The sequence below is a fragment of the Pinus tabuliformis genome, chromosome 7, assembly GCF_031772625.1.
Source record: "Pinus tabuliformis cultivar Carrire ecotype Pingquan chromosome 7, CPIR1, whole genome shotgun sequence".
NCBI classification, from domain to species: Eukaryota; Viridiplantae; Streptophyta; class Pinopsida; order Pinales; family Pinaceae; genus Pinus; species Pinus tabuliformis.
In genome coordinates, this window is record NC_142293.1 from 513,248,894 (window position 1) to 513,264,818 (window position 15,925).

The 15,925-nt window shown below is 37.3% G+C and overlaps 1 protein-coding gene across 1 annotated transcript; it reads left to right on the plus strand.

Moving 5' to 3' along the window:
- Positions 1-11,989: 11,989 nt before the first annotated feature.
- On the plus strand, positions 11,990-12,601 carry LOC149248317 (uncharacterized). Its single transcript, XM_089456025.1, is given in 1 exon segment — positions 11,990-12,601. A coding segment is annotated over 1 exon segment (597 nt). The 5' UTR covers positions 11,990-12,004.
- Positions 12,602-15,925: the final 3,324 nt, after the last annotated feature.

The following is a 15,925-nucleotide window of genomic DNA, read 5'->3' on the forward strand; positions in this document are numbered from 1 at the left end:
GGTAAGCCATCAAATTTAGGAGCTAAAAATTTTTCTTCTACAAATACGTATAACAAAGTGACAATGTAAAATTATTGTTGCAAATTCATCAAACAACTTCAAGTCTTCTAAAAGCCATGCCTTAAAATCCACAAAATGGGATTTGAATTTTTTTTGTAGAGGAATTATTTACATCATCATAAACATCTCCACCAAGTATTTGATACACTTAATGGCTTAATTTAGGAAAAATCACATGACTTTTGATTCTTGTAGCAAATTGACTTTAGAAACCCCTTAAAAATAGAGCTGGGATAGTTGGTATTTAAGGTAATAAAGGAGAGGATTTAAAAAAAAAATATTTCAATGGGAGATAGCCCTTGGAATTTGGTTTTCAATCAATTTGAATCACCTCAATCCAACTTCATTTGAAAATGTTATGCCCAAATTATTAATTGTTGGTCATAAAATCAACATTTGTGGAAAATCTGCATTTGGATTGTTCATTAGTATATTTGGAATATCAAAACATTATATATTTTAAACCTATTTATAAGGGAGATATATCTAAGTATTATTTAAAACAAAATTTGAATTACTTCATTTGGACATCGTTTGAAAAAATTATTCATAATTAAGTGACTACCTATTTTAAAAATAACATAATAAAAACTTTCCCTCCTTCACTGTTCATTGAAAATTTGAGTTATTCAAAAAAATCAATTTTGAAATGTGTTTATTTAAGAGATAACCACTTGAATACAATTTAATCTTCCTCTAAAATCATGCTCACTAGACTTCATATAGAAAAGTTATGCTAAAAAGAATAATTATAGGTCTAAATTATAAGTCACAAACAATGCTACCTTGCAAATTGTTCTCCAAATCAATTTTTTTTTTTTTTTTAATGGAGATATATAATAGAATCTATTTTAATCTCCAAGTGGAAATACATCAATCCATTAACAAATGAAAAATATAGGTTAAAAATACTAACTGATGGTCTAAACATAAATTCATGCACAACCTCATAAAATGTGATTTCACACATCAATTCAAATTATTTTAAAAACATGTTTTTACTAGAGATATACCTCTAAAATCACTTCATTATGGAATTATAATCACTTGAATTGGAGATCAAACAAATATTTTATCAACAAAACATTATTGGGTTGTCTAGGTGATCACCACTCCTTAGTAGGTAAAAAAGTATTTGTCTTTGTTTAATTTTTTTTGGATTTGTTTTCCATGTACTATTTATGATTATTTTGTGTATTTCTTGGATGAAGGAAGACTGATGACATTTACTCATCAATAATTTCGTGTTTTATTGTAAGCAAGAGCTAAATTTTTGTAGGTCACAAAATGATCCAAAATGTTAAAATATGAACAAGAAATTCTCAAAATCAAAATTTGAAGAATTATGGATCGGGGTATGATGTGCAAGCATCTAAGCTAAGAATGTGTGGCATCATGAGATGTTGAGGCACTAGTTCCTTAGAGCTTTCTACAAAGTGTTATGGTTGTTAACCAACAACACAAAAAACCCCAAAAGTTTCCAAGATAGAGATAAATCAATGCAAATGAAGAATGATATGAAGACCAAGTTAAGACTACTATGAAGGAAATGTTAAGACCCATTGTCACATCCACCATACCATTGCTAAAAATGAGGTCTTATCAAGATATCCATTATTCATGCTACTTATTCACCATGGTATGCCTATTTCTATTTCATTCTAAGCTTAACACTCCATGCATGCTGAAGTCTAAACTCTTATTTGTTTATGTAGTCAAATCATAAATTTTTCATGATACTAGTACTACCATCATGAGTTTTCCATACTATTAAGACACATACATGACAAACACAAAGTGTAAATGATAAACATGAGTGTGTGTTTATTATTTACAATGATATACATTTATAATACATTCACATGACCTTTGGTTTCGTATTCCAAGGTCTCTTGGACTTCCTTAGACTATTTAGCTTCCACACCAACCCTTAGAGGATTAGGTGTCCAAAATTCCCCCCCTTAATCCAAAGAGGTATGTATGAGTCCAAGAAGAGAGCTGTCATAAAAAATGAGCAAAAAAAATGCATGGCAGCACTAGGCTAAATGTGCTCTCTGAAATGTTGGTATAAGGGGGGTGGTTTAAGCATAACCACCAACACTAGAATGCTTAGTGCAGTCCCTGGAACTCTTCCAAGTTTGGAATGAAGCTCAGGTCTTCTGCTAGAGGAAGTGATCCTGATGTTTTGAAGAGGGAAACCTTCAACCAATAAAGGGAGGTCTCACCCCGCATAAAAGGAAGAATCTCAACTTGAAAAGGGAGGTCTCAACCTGTGATGGTTTAATAATGACCAACAACTCTGGAATGCTTAATGGAATTCTTGGAACTCTTCCAGGAAGCTGAAGTCTTCTGTTAGAGGAAGTGTCCCAAATTCTTTGAAGAGGTATCACCGACTGAAGGCATGCTCAGGGGCATATTTGTCTCAGGCTACAACTCTGAATCTCGTATGGCAGGTTGTGGCCCAAGCCGCTTGATGTGGCTTTGAATCTTGTAGATGATCATGATTTCCCCCCCTATCAGATACAAGGTGAGATGACGGAGAAAACTCAGCTGCAACTGCAAGATTGTTTAATACTCTTGAACAAGTTTGGACATATGACTGAAATATCTTCTTGGTTGTTGATGCCCATTTCCAAGAAGTGATCCATCCAGGATGAATCTTTGTTCTTGGCTTGTTTTTGAAGCATCTATTTGAAGAATTACTAGTTTTATGACAGTGCTTACAGGGGTGAAGATCAAAACAATGATCTTTCATGTGGTCAACTCCGTCACAGTGTTGGCATTTAACAACTTGTTGTGGCTGATGTGGAAGAGGAAAAAAATCTGGAATAGTTGTAGGTGGATTGTCATGAAGGAATCCAACACTCTGAAACTGAATGGGCTTTGAGTAATCTAGAATATGAAAGGAAACCTCCTTGTCATATCCAAGACATGTTCTGTGCTTGTTATGAACAAGCTCTTCCCAAGGTTTGATGATGGGCTTGTGTTATAGATATATTTGGGCACTGCAACCCCAATCACATATGTCAATAAACCAAGGGCTCTCAAACCCCTAAAAGCATTGTTTCATACCCTAAAGGATCAAGTTCAACTGATTACATCATTTCCTAGAGGTTCTTCCTAAAAAACTGCTCAGGATTGGTCAAAACTGGACCATACAGACTGCTCCATGCTAAGGGTGTGATGCATCTCACCTGCAGCACACAAAGGGTGTGATGCATACTAAAAATCCCTTCTGTAGGGTGCGATGAGTGAGAGCAGACAAATGGTAGAGGCAATTTGCTAGGTGGAAACTCAGAGAATCTTCTAGAAGTTGCTCATATGACACTTGCCTCTCTGAATTCGCCCAGGGATGAGTAAGAGATCATGAAATCTCCAAGTGGAACCAAGAACTATCAGTGAAATGACACTAATAAAAATCCTAGAAGCTATCTCACCCCCCTGTAAATATCTATATATGGATCCCTCATCCTAGAGATCCAGAGGCTGGAATTTTGTAATTTGTAAGGAAGTGCTGTTGGTTTCTCTTTGAGACATTGTATTGTTGGGTGATCTAGCTTTTCATGAGGTGAAGAGGGCTTTCATGCTGAGAGGATGATGCTGGATCAGACAGCTGGGTTGTAATCCTCCCTTCTACTACTTCTATCAATAAAGCTATTTGAGTTTTCCTCCATATACTTGTATATTTCTGAATCTTGTATTTGTGTATGCTTTTGTATGGTTAATGTACATATGATTCTACATTGTTTATGGTTATAGATCTCTATGCTTTGATGGTATTTTGCTGCTTTGACTCTACAGGTGTTTTTTGAAGCGGGACATGTGAGAAGCGAGTGGTGAAGCTCTATCAAACGAGAGAGGAAATAAGTAAGGAGCCAAGCGAAAGACCGAGGTTGGTACTCTCTACTTCTCTCTCATCTATCTCTCATAAAGGAAAACACAAGTTACTTTGAATTGTTTGTTTCTAAGATAGCTAGCCATCTTAGTGGGACTAGCAACTCTGAATGGACACTAGTTTTCCCGGAAACACAATGGCAACTCCATTGGGGAGTGAATAGTTTGTTTGTTTGTTACTGTTGTTTGCTTTATAAACTACAGACGGAGCCTGAAGTTAAGCCAGCTAGCCTTCGAACTTATTTTGCTATGCAACTGCAAAGTAGATCAACACTGCTTCAGTCAATCTTCGGGTTGGTTTATGAACTGAACATCTGACTTGCAAACATCCTAAGTGCCTTGGTGGTAGCTCAATAACCTCATTAGATCAGCCCTTATACTTTGTGTTTACTGTCTATCATTAGCTCGGCCTAAATCCTTGAACTTATTGCAAACTGTGGGTGAAAATCAAGCTCAATCGCGTCCGTGGACCATTGCACTGTCTTTCATTGGCAGTCTAGATGCATCACACCTCCTGTGTGCTGTAGGTGAGATGCATCCCTGTTTCCGTTAAGGATAGGTGAGATGATTGAATGAGACTGTTTCTGCCTCCATATTTTGGTTTTTTCTTCATTGTTTTCAGTTCTATTCAATGGTTTTGCTGTATATGATCAGTATATCACTGTTGAAACCTTTTTCCTTCACATTATTTAACCTCCATTGATAAGGAATTGTGAATGTTTTTTTATGTATTTTTCATCATTTACAGTCCTCCTTTGCAAATAGTAGCTTAATCGAACTGTCATCTTTTGATTTGAAAGTGTCGCAACTGTCGTTTTCAGTCAAGAAAAAGAGTGTCGTAAAGTCTTCCTCTTTTAGATAGTCGATTAAACTTTTTCCATTGTATTTTATTTGAATTATCAATTCTTTGAAGTGTCGAAAACAATTTTCCATTCGAAAGAGAAAGTGTCGTCTTAGTCTTCCTTTCATTTTGTGAAAAGAAATTGTTAAAGTGTCGCTTTGAAGAAAAATAGTTCAGATTTGTACTTAGTTTTCTTTTTGTCATTCTCACATTAAGGGAACAGAAAAAACAAATACATGCATGTGCATTTGCATTTTGACTGCTTGTTTTGATTTAGGAAAATGCATTTAGTGTGTGCTCTATGCTCTTTGTTGAAAGAAAAAATCGTTATCTTCTTTCCTTAGTAGCTAGGATTTTCATTGCTCAAAGAAAATAAATGATTGTTTATCATTTTAGATTGCATATTTAGGAGTTTTACATCTACATCACGCGGTGAAACTTGAAAGGCAAACTTCTTAATAAAGATCAACTATAAGATAAACCTCAATGAACATAAAAATGCTTTGGAACCTAACGCACAACATCTAGAACTCTAGGCTAGAGACGTATTCCGGTGTCGTAAAGCCTGGTAACTATCATTTTCATCGTAGGTTGGGTGATTCCTCCTCTTTGATACGACAAGTGCCAGTACGGACTTGTGCTCCCACGTACCGTCGAGTATATATTGGGAGACCACAATAAGCTGATATCCTTTATCCTTAGGAAGCCGTTTCTGCTGCCCTATCAATTGCAATGCACTGACACAACATTCAGGAAGATTGACTGCTGTACGTAAAGTCCTTGGTAATTTCTCTATAATTTACCACCGAGGTGTATATTTCAGTTTTGCGATTGGTTTGGTAATTCCTCTATCTATATTTCCAGAGTAGTCACTTTCGTTCCTTTTCAGACTCCTTAAAAGAAAAGGTCCATCTAAGAACTTGTCACTTCAGGCTCATTAAAAATTGAAGGCGACTACAGTCATCTTTAGCTTTTTCTCGACTCTTAAAAATTGAAAAAGCAAGTTGTGTCAAATCATCATAAAATTTATTTTAATTCAGAATAACATCACTGTTCCCTCGTTGGTCTTAGGTTGAGAAAATGGAGTCTACCAATCAAGGGTTTCCCCTTGGGGGGAATCCTAGTCCTTTCTCCTCTTGGGGAGATGTTGGTGCTCCACACATGGCTACATTGTCCCTTCCAGGACTCACAATTAGCCTGCCAGTATAGCTATTCTCGACCTTTGTCGTTCAAAACACCATAATTCCTCAGCAATCAAATCAGCAACCAGATGATACTAAAGTTGCTCCCCCACCTTCCAATTCGTTTGTTTCTCCCTCTCCTTCTTCTTCTTCGCTTGGTGAAACTAATAACACTAAAAACCAAGTAATTGAAAAGAAGAAGAAGGGGAAGGAGAAGAAGAAGAAGAAGCCAACGGCGAAAGGGGACAACCATGCATCATCTGGCGAAAATCCACACACTGCACCATCCAAACCCAAATCTCCGTGTGTCATTTGCAAAGGAGACCACTATCATCGAGATTGTCCCTCCATCCTACGGATCTTGAGAGACTCGTTTCCCTGCTTGCACAATCCGGTGTCTTCAACCTCTGTCGATCATGTTAAGAGTACACTGTCAACTAGTGAAAATGAAGTTAGTGGACAAAAAGGAAGATCTAAATTTCCTTGTAGGTTGTGTGAAGGCGATCATGCCCTCCATTGTTGCCCTTTCCTGGACGAAGCTAAAATAGTCTTGGATAACCGTCCTGCTTCACCGCAGCAACTTCCTCCTGGATACAAGAAACTCTTGCTAGGTCCATCGCTAGTTGAAAATCTGACTGACACACCTGTGTTTTCGGTCGAAATGCCTATCATTGAAGGTAAACTTTCTGATTCCACACTGGACCAAAGTCAACAAGTCGAGATGACAGTCGACCTAGTTTTGTCTTCAGAAAGTCCATCTTCAGATGATACAGTCTCCAAAGAGAATGAGAATGACATCGTTCATATTATTTTTTTTAACACAAAATCTGATGAACATGGGTGCAATCTACCCATTCCTCTACCATAGGAGGGAAGTTCTTCAATTCAAGAGATTCATCCAGCCATTTATTTGGTCCCTCCTCCAAGCAATCTAGTCGTTTCCTTTGATTGGAATCTACTAGCGAGACCCCGCCTACCATCTAATGTACCATTCCGAATCATAGTACAAGCTTACAGAATGATCATGGATGGTACTATCATAGATGAAGGGGCTTCTGTGAGTATCCTTTCCTCAACTTCTTGGAAAGTGCTTGGTTCGCCATTGCTTCTACCTGAGATTTGAAATCTGTTAGGCTTCAATAAAGGAACCAGTCGACCGTTAGGGATCCTTCCAAATTTGCCTATAACTTTGAGAAGGAAAACCATTCATCTAAACATGATGGTAGTCCAAGGGCCTCTAGATTACAATCTACTCCTTGGGCGTGACTACATTTATAGCATGGGAGCTATTGTTTCCTCACTCTTTCGGGTGATGTGTTTCCCGTATGAAGGCAGAATGGTCCAGCTTGTTGACCAGCTTTCATTCCCCGGTTCAAACACAGCTACTAGTCAAATTCCATCCCTAAATGGTCATTTTGCACAAGGAATGTCTCATCAACCTCCAATCCATCCACCTGATGATCATGAGTGATTTGGTGAATGTGACTAAACCCAGGGGGCATGTGCCCTGGTCTGCTTCGACAAGAAAACCCCAGATATAAGGTAGGTTTCCTCGTAGGATATATGACTAGTCTGACACACCTGTCCATTTAGGAAAATGGGATCAGTATGGAATAATATTTCCTCGTTGAAGGTTATGTGATTGGAAGCTCCCACCATTCACCTTTGTCTATTTCAATGGACAAGGACAAGGAAGTGTTTTGGCTACTACGTGGATGGAACAACCTTGCTTTAATGCAAGAACTTCCATATGGTAACCTGGAAACTCTACTTCTTTTTATACCTGGGGGCATGCAAACCTTTTTTACGCAAGTGAAAACCAACCAGCGTAACTCTAACCCCGTAGTTTTTTACTAACTTCAACTGCTTAAGTTAGGTTATTGGTCTGATCCACCATTCACCTTTACCGGGACCAACAGAAACGACAAAGAAAAGGAAATGTTTCCCATCGGGAAATTATCCTACCTAACCTCAGTAGTTCTTTAACCCTTAGGACAGTAGTTGGTCGTTCCTAGCTTACATACAAAAGGCTCGGAGCAAAGTTTCGCATGGGGCAAGCTCCCTAAAAAATGAACCTACTGATGAGAGACATCCTTAATATACGACTGGCACGAGTAGGTTTACGTGAAGTTCAATCTAGTTAAAAAATAAACCTAGCTATGAGCATATGTTTCCCCAAAGTTCAAGCTCATTAAAAAATGAACCCACCTTCAGTAAATAAACTTTGTGAATGCATAACTATTATTTTTTGAGCCTTGGTCGTGTTATTACCATTACCTCCACTTTTTTTTAGCCGATCATATGCCTCCACTTGATTGTTTACCCTTTTGAGGAACAGCTGTGATGAGTGATTCTATTAGCCACCTTCTTTACATTGTCGTGATTGAAAAGTTCCAAACTTACCTAGAACTAGTTGCTATCCGAAAACATCACTCTTTCCTAAAAAATGAATCTCCTTTAAGCTCTTTTTAGACTCGTAAAATATGAAAAGATTGCCAAGCAATTGGCCTCTCCAACTCGTTAAAGTGATTGGAAGTTCCATCCCTCTATATTTTAATCTTTTTGGACCTGAGGGATCATTACACAAAAAGATCGAGCACTTGTCTTTTTCGGCTCGCTAAAGTGATCGGAAAAGTCATCCCTTTCGTATTATTTTATACTTTTTCAGACTTAAGGGATTATACTACGAAAAAGGACTACTGGAGTTTCCTTTCCATCTCTTTTCAGACTCTCTAAAATTGAAAAGGACCGAGTTATCTTTGTCATTAAACTTGTTAAAACAATAGCGAAAAACTTGTCCATATAGACAAGAGTGAGTTTCACTATTGCTAGGCTCACTAAAACATAGCAACAGGTTTACCCGAAGGGAAAATTATAGAACAAGCATATGTTATCCTCCTCAAGCTTGACAAAAATAAAGAGGTACTGGTCAGCAATGACTTGGGAAAAAGGGAAGAAAACTTGAAGAACTTCATTGGTAGCAGGTCGCTCTTGAACATGAAACTTTCACTCCATCACCATGATTGAGTCTGGTTGGGTTATTCCATTCACCAGTCATATCACCATTGGTCCTCTGTACCATCCATTTTGGGGTTAACACTACCAATGCATTCCAGTGTCACTGATATGTTCAAGAGAAGTCGCTCAGAGTATTCACCAACCCAGTTAACGCCTCATCCGCTGCAATACCTTCACGCTCCATTCTTTCATGACCGCCACCTTGAACCTTGTATCATCAAATCGTTTTCACCTCCACAAAATCATTTGCACCATTCCATGTCGTAGATGTGGGATTCATTAAGGCCCTCCTACAACGGGTCACTTCTTGTCGACATTAGCTCATTATCCAAGAAGTTGACTTAGGAACAACCCTTTCAGTACTTTGAAGCTTGCATGCCTCAGTGGCAAGTTTCTCACTTCCGGCGACAGGTTTACATCAATGGCCTTCGACTGAAAGATTTTGCGTGGTGTTTGACATCGACTCATGTATTCACACCACGTGAATTGTACTGCAGTACCTTGAGGGTCATTATCATTATCGGTGATTCCTCTCGCACCTATTAACAACTTACATCATTGGCGGGTGATCAGCTGATGTATTTCCATGTTCGACATCAAAACATCTTTTCACATGGATCGACTTGTACTTCGGGTGAAGATTGAATGAGTTTGAAGACCCCAGATCTAGTTTCATCCATCCAGGCTATGATATATTCAGGAAAATAAAGACATCAAATGTACACCATAGCTGCACAGATAATCATCCAAGCTAAGGGATGATGGCTCTACCAGAATCATCAGTCTACCACACAGACGGTTGTCTGTCCTATGTACATGAAAATGAATTTATAAAGCTGAGCATGGGAATGCCCACCTCAGCTAGATCATGAAAATATTATGAAGATAATGTATTGTATTGTATCTTATTACAGGTCACCTTCTAGTTCAAAAAACCTCGGATCCTCATGATAAAGCATTTCACCCGACATCAGAAGATTTACGACCTCATGCTTTAGGGGGCAACTGTTATAGACATATTTGGGCACTGCAACCCCAATCACATATGTCAATAAACCAAGGGCTCTCAAACCCCTAAAAGTGTTGTTTCATACCCTAAAGGATCAAGGTCAATTGATTACATCATTTCCCAGAAGTTCTCCCTGAAAAACTGCTCAAAACTGGTCAAAACTGGACCATACAGACTGCTCCATGCTAAGGGTGTGATGCATCTCACCTGAAGCACACAAAGGGTGCGATGCATACTAAAAATCCCTTATGTAGGGTGCGATGAGTGAGAGCAGACAAATGGTAGAGGTAGTTTTCTAGGTGGAAACTCAGAGAATCTTCTAGAAGTTGCTCATATGACACTTGCCTCTCTGAATTCGCCCAGGGATGAGTAAGAGATCATGAAATATCCAAGTGAAACTAAGAACTATTAGTGAAATGACATTAATCAAAATCCCAGAAGCTGACTCACCCCCCTGCAAATATCTATATATGGATCCCTCATCCTAGAGATCCAGAGGCTGGAATTTTGTGATTTGTAAGGAAGTGCTGTTGGTTTCTCTTTGAGACATTGTATTGTTGGGTGATCTATCTTTTCATGAGGTGAAGAGGGCTTCATGCTGGGAGAATGATGCTGGATCAAACAGCTGGGTTGTAATCCTCTCTTCTACTACTTCTATCAATAAAGCTATTTGAGTTTTCCTCCATATACTTGTATATTTCTGAATCTTTTATTTGTGTATGCATTTGTATGGTTAATGTACATCTGATTCTACATTGTTTATGGTTATAGATCTCTATGCTTTGATGGTATTTTGTTGCTTTGACTCTACAGGTGTTCTTTGAAGCGGGACATGTGAGAAGCGAGTGGCGAAGCTCTATCAAAGGAGAGAGGAAACAAGTAAGGAGCCAAGCGAAAGACTGAGGCTGGTACTCTATACTTCTCTCTCATCTATCTCTCATAAAGGAAAACACTAGTTACTTTGAATTGTTTGTTTCTAAGATAGCTACCCGTCTTAGTGGGACTAGCAGCTCTGAATGGACACTAGTTTTCCTGGAAATAGCTTGGGAAGTGCAAACTGAAATTTTTCATCTGCATGTAACTCTATTGCTTTATTGGGCACTGGATCTGAATCAATTGTAACATTATTGTCTTGCTATTTATGGGAGTCTATTTCAATCTTCTAAACAGAAACAGGTTCAGAATGATGACTCCACTACTGTAATTCTTCCTGTTGTAGTTGAGATTCAAGCCACAAAAAAGAAATCTGTTCTTGTGCATATTGTAGACAAGTTTGAATTTGTGAGAGAGAGCCTTCGCTGATTTGGAATGTGTCATTAGAAGTAGATAGTATCAGAGTTTTTAAGAACTCCAATATTGCATTAATTCTGGTCATTTTCATTGAAAAATCAGGTAAGTCTCTCGAATTATATGGCTAAAATGGTTGCAACAATAAACAAAGATACCCTGTTGGACAAATGCACAAAGATAATTTTGCGCGATGGCCAAAAAACACTCAAATTTGGTAATATAACCAACGATCACTCTAAAACTTGCCACAATTCTTGGTACAGTCAAATGTATTTAGTGCATCAAAACCAAGCCAATCTTGTTGCATCTTACAATTAATATCTTAGGTTGCAATATATGAGACCAAATTCAAAAATTTAAATAGTTCTAAATTCAATGACTCTCGCCGACCATTCATTAATGGAGCATGATTCCCACATGTGCAGAAACATAGGAAGATTTCAAATACCGGTAGCCTCGTTGACAATATTCTTTGTTACAATCTTTGTTACAAAAGCTCTCGCAGAGACCAACAATGGTCAGGATTTAAATTTTCAAGATGGAGGTACTCCTCCTCAGCTCAGTGGTGTCTTCCTACGCAAGTGCTGGACATGCTAATCCTGTTTACAAGTCATGTGTAGAGAACTGTGAGAAAACTGGTTGTGTTGAAAAACTTGTTTCAAGTATTGCAAACTTCCTGTAAACGGTGCTTCTGTGGAAGGTGCCTGGTTTATGCAAGAACCTATGTACTTGCGTTGGAAAGAATGGGTCTGTACAAGCAACTATCTCTACCACTATATGGTTAAAAGGGAGGCAGATAGGGAGAGTATAGGACTAAAGCCTGTAAAATATCATGGAAAATGGCCTTTCAAGTGAGTTTTTGACTTCTAGGAGCCAGTGTCAGTGGCATTCTCTGTCTTTAATCTTTCCTTGCAGTTCCATGGATGGCTCTCATTCTTAATTCTTGTATATTACAAGCTACCATTGAGGCCTCAAAACATAAGTACATACTATGACTTTACTGGCTTATGGAATATATATGGCATTTTATCCATGAATGCATGGTTTTGGAGTGCCTTCTTTCATAGTAGGGATGTGGAGTTAACAGAAAAACTTGATTATTCATCAGCGGTGGCACTAGTGGGCTACTCACTAATTGTTGCCATCCTTCGGACCTTAAATGTTAGGGATGAGGTTGCTCGAGTTATGGTGGTTGGCCCATTGATAGCATTTGTGACCACTCACATATTGTACCTTAACTTCTATAAACTCGATTATGGATTGAACATGAAAGAATGTGTTATAATAGGGGTGACACAGCTTCTGTAAGGAGTCGAACGGGATAGTGAGGACTGGTATGGGAGTTGAACCAACTCTGCGGGTGTCAATTGTTCAGGGAGATACACCTTGAAACCTTGATACAATACAAAACTTTAACATATACATATACAGTGCGGGAGGATGGAGCCACTTGAGAGGTGCCCAGGGATGCCAACTCCGAGGCCCGAAGAGCTGCGCAGTGGGGAGAGCGAGGGGCTCGAGGTATGAACTATGTGTAGGAGCCGAGGTCGATTGTGGTAATAACACAATGCACAACAAATTCAACCAACGCTCAATAGCATAATTTTGACAGGGCTTAGAATAGAAGAATTCTGATAGGGTAGGAGAAACTGATAGACAGAGAAACAACCTTGAATACAAACATGAATACAATGCATATACATTTAGCATATGAACTAGCACACATAACGTAAATAGATTCAACACATATACATTCACAAAATGAAACGGTCTGCTAGAGCGCCCAGGTGCAACAGAGTAGCATTAGTATATTTCTATAAATAGGGAAATGGCAGACAAATTCTGGAAAGAATGCAGCGCTGACAATCTCTGAAAATGCCCAGGCCTAACAGCAACTCTGATACCATGTTAAAACACACACATGGCAAACAAAAAGTGTAAATGATAAACATGAGTGTGTGTTTATTACTGAAAATGATATACATTTATAGTACATTCACATGACCTTTGGTTTCATATTCCAAGGTCTCTTGGACTTCCTTAGACTATTCAGCTTCCACACCAACCCTTAGAGGATTAGGTGTCCAACACATACCATCCTACTCCCTAATCCATACAATAACATAACTCAACTCACTTACCACGTCGAGTTACCTCATTGTCATATCTTTTCCCCAATTAAAATTTAATGGTGAAAACCTGTCTTAAGCACCATTAGATGTTGGAGTACTTAGAAATGAACTTGTTGGTAGGAATTCATTGGTATTAATAATTTTTTTACTATGAAAACCCTTTTTAGCACAATTAGAAACTTCTTGTTTGAAAAACAAAGCTTGTTAGCAGACAAGATTTACAAGAGAGAGAGAGAGAGAGAAATCCTTTTTAGCACAATTGGAAAATTCTTGTTTGAAAAACAAAGCTTGCTAGCATACAAGATTTAAGAGAGAGAGAGAGAGAGAGAGAGAGAGAGAGAAACAAAGCTTTCTAGCATACAAGATTTGAGAGAGAGAGAGAGAGAGAGAGAGAGAGAGAGAGAGAGAGAGAGAGATTAAAATTTCATCTAATCCCATTACTCCTTATTACATAAATTTCTAAACTTGTTGCTCTAACAAAATTTCATATTCCAAATCTCAATTTACCAACCATTATGTTAAAAGTTCCATATTTTCTAGATCTCAAGCTACGAAGTACCACATGATCGAGGTTCTATGTTGCTCTTTCTCATTTAGTTTAGTTCAAATCACCATTGTGGACCAACTCAACTCTTTTTCCTCTCAAATTGTTATGTCATGGATCTCTTAGGTAGATGAAGGTATGTTTGTTTTCTAATTTCTAATTACTAATTTATTCAATACTAGAACAAGTGTACTTAAAAAAGTTCTCCTCTTATTGCTCTCATATGCCTTTCTTTATTTGTCAAATCTTTTGAGGATAAAAAAAAGGACCTTTAGTTGGGGGAACATATTCATGGCACATTATAAGACATGTCTTATAGTCTCATTATGCATTTTTGACTCCTTAAGAGGTTCCCCTATGAAAAATGGTGAAATGAATGGTTTTCTCACATATGATAGTTGCAATTAAAGAAAATATGCTCCAAGGGCATTTTTTGCATGCCATTTGCATGCATTTGAGACCAAATCAAGAAAAATTAAGAAATGGGTTTTGTGCTCAATATAACCACTCAAATAAACATGTCTGCAATTTTTTTTAGAAAATTCATATGGAAGGTTGTGTGTCCAAGGAAGATTTCAAACTTTTGTCACTGTGAAAAGCAAGCCAAAAGTCTTTTCTTTTGTATACTAGTCACTTTTCTTCATCAAATTGAAACTATAGATGTTCATTAAAATGGTAAATAAGGAAACACACCTTGTCCTTTTTAAATCACTCAATTCGGCCTTAAAATGAGCCTCGAGCATGCATTTTGTGCAAAGGCTTGTAAAAGAAAAAATGAGCAAAAAAATAAAAATTGTGAACTTGACATATTTTGTAGAAATAAATGAAGAAGAGATGGAAAATTTTAAAAGTTTGGGATTTTCAACAAGGTGATAAGCTTTGAATAACATGTATTACTTTATAAAAAGGAAACATATACAAGTTTTGGCATATATGTTTCTAAGGCCACTTAGGCAACAAGGGGGAGAATAAAAAGTAAGTGTTGTCACACAAGAACTGACACTTACAAACTTGTGGTTTGCCACACAATAACAAACTACAAAATTCTCAAACAAAATTAAACTCCAAGGGATAAGTGTTGTCACACAAGAACCAACACTTACCAAACTTGTGGTTGCCACACATGAACCAATCACAAGAAACTTAGTTGCCACTAAGATACTTTTTAGATAAGGAAGACCTAGTCACATAGTTCAAGAAAATTCAAGTTAAGGATTGCATGAGGACATGAAAAATATTTAGTTGGGGGGGATTTCAAGTCATGAAAATGAATATATTTTCATAACATTTTTACTATTTTTCAGAACCTTTCCCTTTACTTTCATCATTTTTTTTTCTTCCATAACCTTGTTATACTCCATTTTGATACTTATATGTGGGATTAGGCTAAATATTTTCTAGTGTATTTATTTTATTATTTTGAGTGAGTTTATGATTAAATATTAGAAAAATAACATTTTTTCACTTATAGTTGAAAGTTGGGTGAGTTTGGTGATGATTGTATGCATATCTAAAGATTCCAACTGCAAAACTTTACTATTAAAGTCCAAATTTGAATCTCTTCTTCAACCTTTAAATATTTGGAAGGATCACTTAAGTATCTTGGAAGAAGAAGAATCATGGAATATTTGTTATCAAATATCTTGGAAGTATTCATGAGAATATATTTAGAAATATTTACAAATATTTATTTATTAATTATTAGCAGTTCCATCATTAGCTTTCATGGAACAATTAAAACTCTTATGTTGTATTTGGATGTTTTATTTATACTCACCGAGCCCTCTTACTTGTTCTTATTCTAACTTTTCTTTAAATTTTGGTGCTCGAGACCTCAAATTTTCATCCTTGACCTTTGAGCTTTGTTTCTCACATGATGCTTGCATTATGGAACTTTATCCATTATCATTGTTGTTGGATCGTAGATTAGTGGATTTTCAATGCTTGAGTGCCATG